We start from the raw sequence: 1,111 nt of genomic DNA on the forward strand, positions 1-1,111 counted from the left end.
ACCGCTGTCCTTTCAGCATTTGAGAGTCAAAAATAGCATCTGCAGAGACCTTTTTCATGTAGGTGGAACCCGAGACTATTAAACGATTCAAAACAGAAAAATCGGCGTTGGGGAGATGGGAATCTGTTAAGTAAAAGTTATTAGCCCTGCTCAGTCCTGCCGAGGACAGGAAATTGCCCAGGGCTGAGCGGAGGGGGCGTGCGCGCAGGAGGTCGCGGTAACAAACGATTCCCGGAAACTCGTGTTCGTTCCCAGTTTTGCCCGGCGAGCCCTTTATTATCTACAGAGAGTGCAAACCCGGGAAAAGAATAGGAGACCTCCCAGGGGAAAGGAAAGGGGAGCGACGGGCAGGGCCAACCCGATTCCTGCCCCCACCTCAAAAGTCCCCAAAAAAGAGACAGGCACGCCTGGTAGGGGATGCGCATTCTCCTTTAGGCTGCATCTTGCTAAGATTCCCTAAAATGCAATGAGAACGAGCATTTCCATATAGAACCCGAGAGACACTCAGTTTTAAAATATCAATAGCCGGCGGGGTGTGGAAGAGTTGCGGGGCAGGCGCGCAACAAGGTGGGGAGCCGGAATTGCTCGATGGGTTTTCTCCGCCCAAGTTTCTCGCCTCCCAGTACGGGGGCCGGAGTCACCAGAGTGAAGACCGCGGGGGCCTAGGGGACCACAAGCTCAAAAAGGGTTCTGGGTGCAGAACCAAGAGATCTTGAGAACCTTGGAGAGAGAGGATGGAAGCGCCGCCCTGAGAAGAGGAGGGAGTCGGGGGAGAGTGGGAGCGTGGCGGCGAGCAGCGCGAGAGTCTGTCCCGGAGTGGATGTGAGCGGAACACCCGGTCCCTTACCTGCAGCCCATCGGTCTGCCCAAGGAAAGGCAAGGGGTCCGGTGGAGAGGCCGCAGCGCCTGGACAACGAGCGGGGAAAGGTGGCTGAGGGCGAGGGCCGAGGGGTCTGCAGTCGCGGCAGGGAAGAGGTTCCCGCACCGAATTAGGGCGCCGAGAGCCCAAGCTCCCGTGGGCGCTGCCGAAGGCGCGGGACGCGCGGACAAGCGAAGCAGGCGCACTCTAGCCCCGGCGGCGCGGGCTCTGGCGGGCGGGTGGGCGGGGGAA

General features: G+C 59.5%; 1 protein-coding gene across 1 annotated transcript in view; it reads right to left on the reverse strand.

Moving 5' to 3' along the window:
• Window positions 1-518: 518 nt before the first annotated feature.
• BSX (brain-specific homeobox) overlaps window positions 519-1,111 on the reverse strand; it is a 4,494-nt gene continuing 3,901 nt past the window's right edge. The window contains exons 4-5 of the mRNA XM_010830660.1: window positions 848-1,022; window positions 519-662 (exon numbers count right to left, since the gene is read on the reverse strand). Of these exons, the coding sequence (XP_010828962.1) occupies window positions 519-662; window positions 848-1,022 (319 nt within the window). The remainder of the gene's footprint in view (window positions 663-847; window positions 1,023-1,111) is intronic.

This window comes from Bison bison, unplaced genomic scaffold (assembly GCF_000754665.1).
Source record: "Bison bison bison isolate TAMUID 2011002044 unplaced genomic scaffold, Bison_UMD1.0 scf7180017864518, whole genome shotgun sequence".
In the NCBI taxonomy this organism is placed as follows: domain Eukaryota; kingdom Metazoa; phylum Chordata; class Mammalia; order Artiodactyla; family Bovidae; genus Bison; species Bison bison.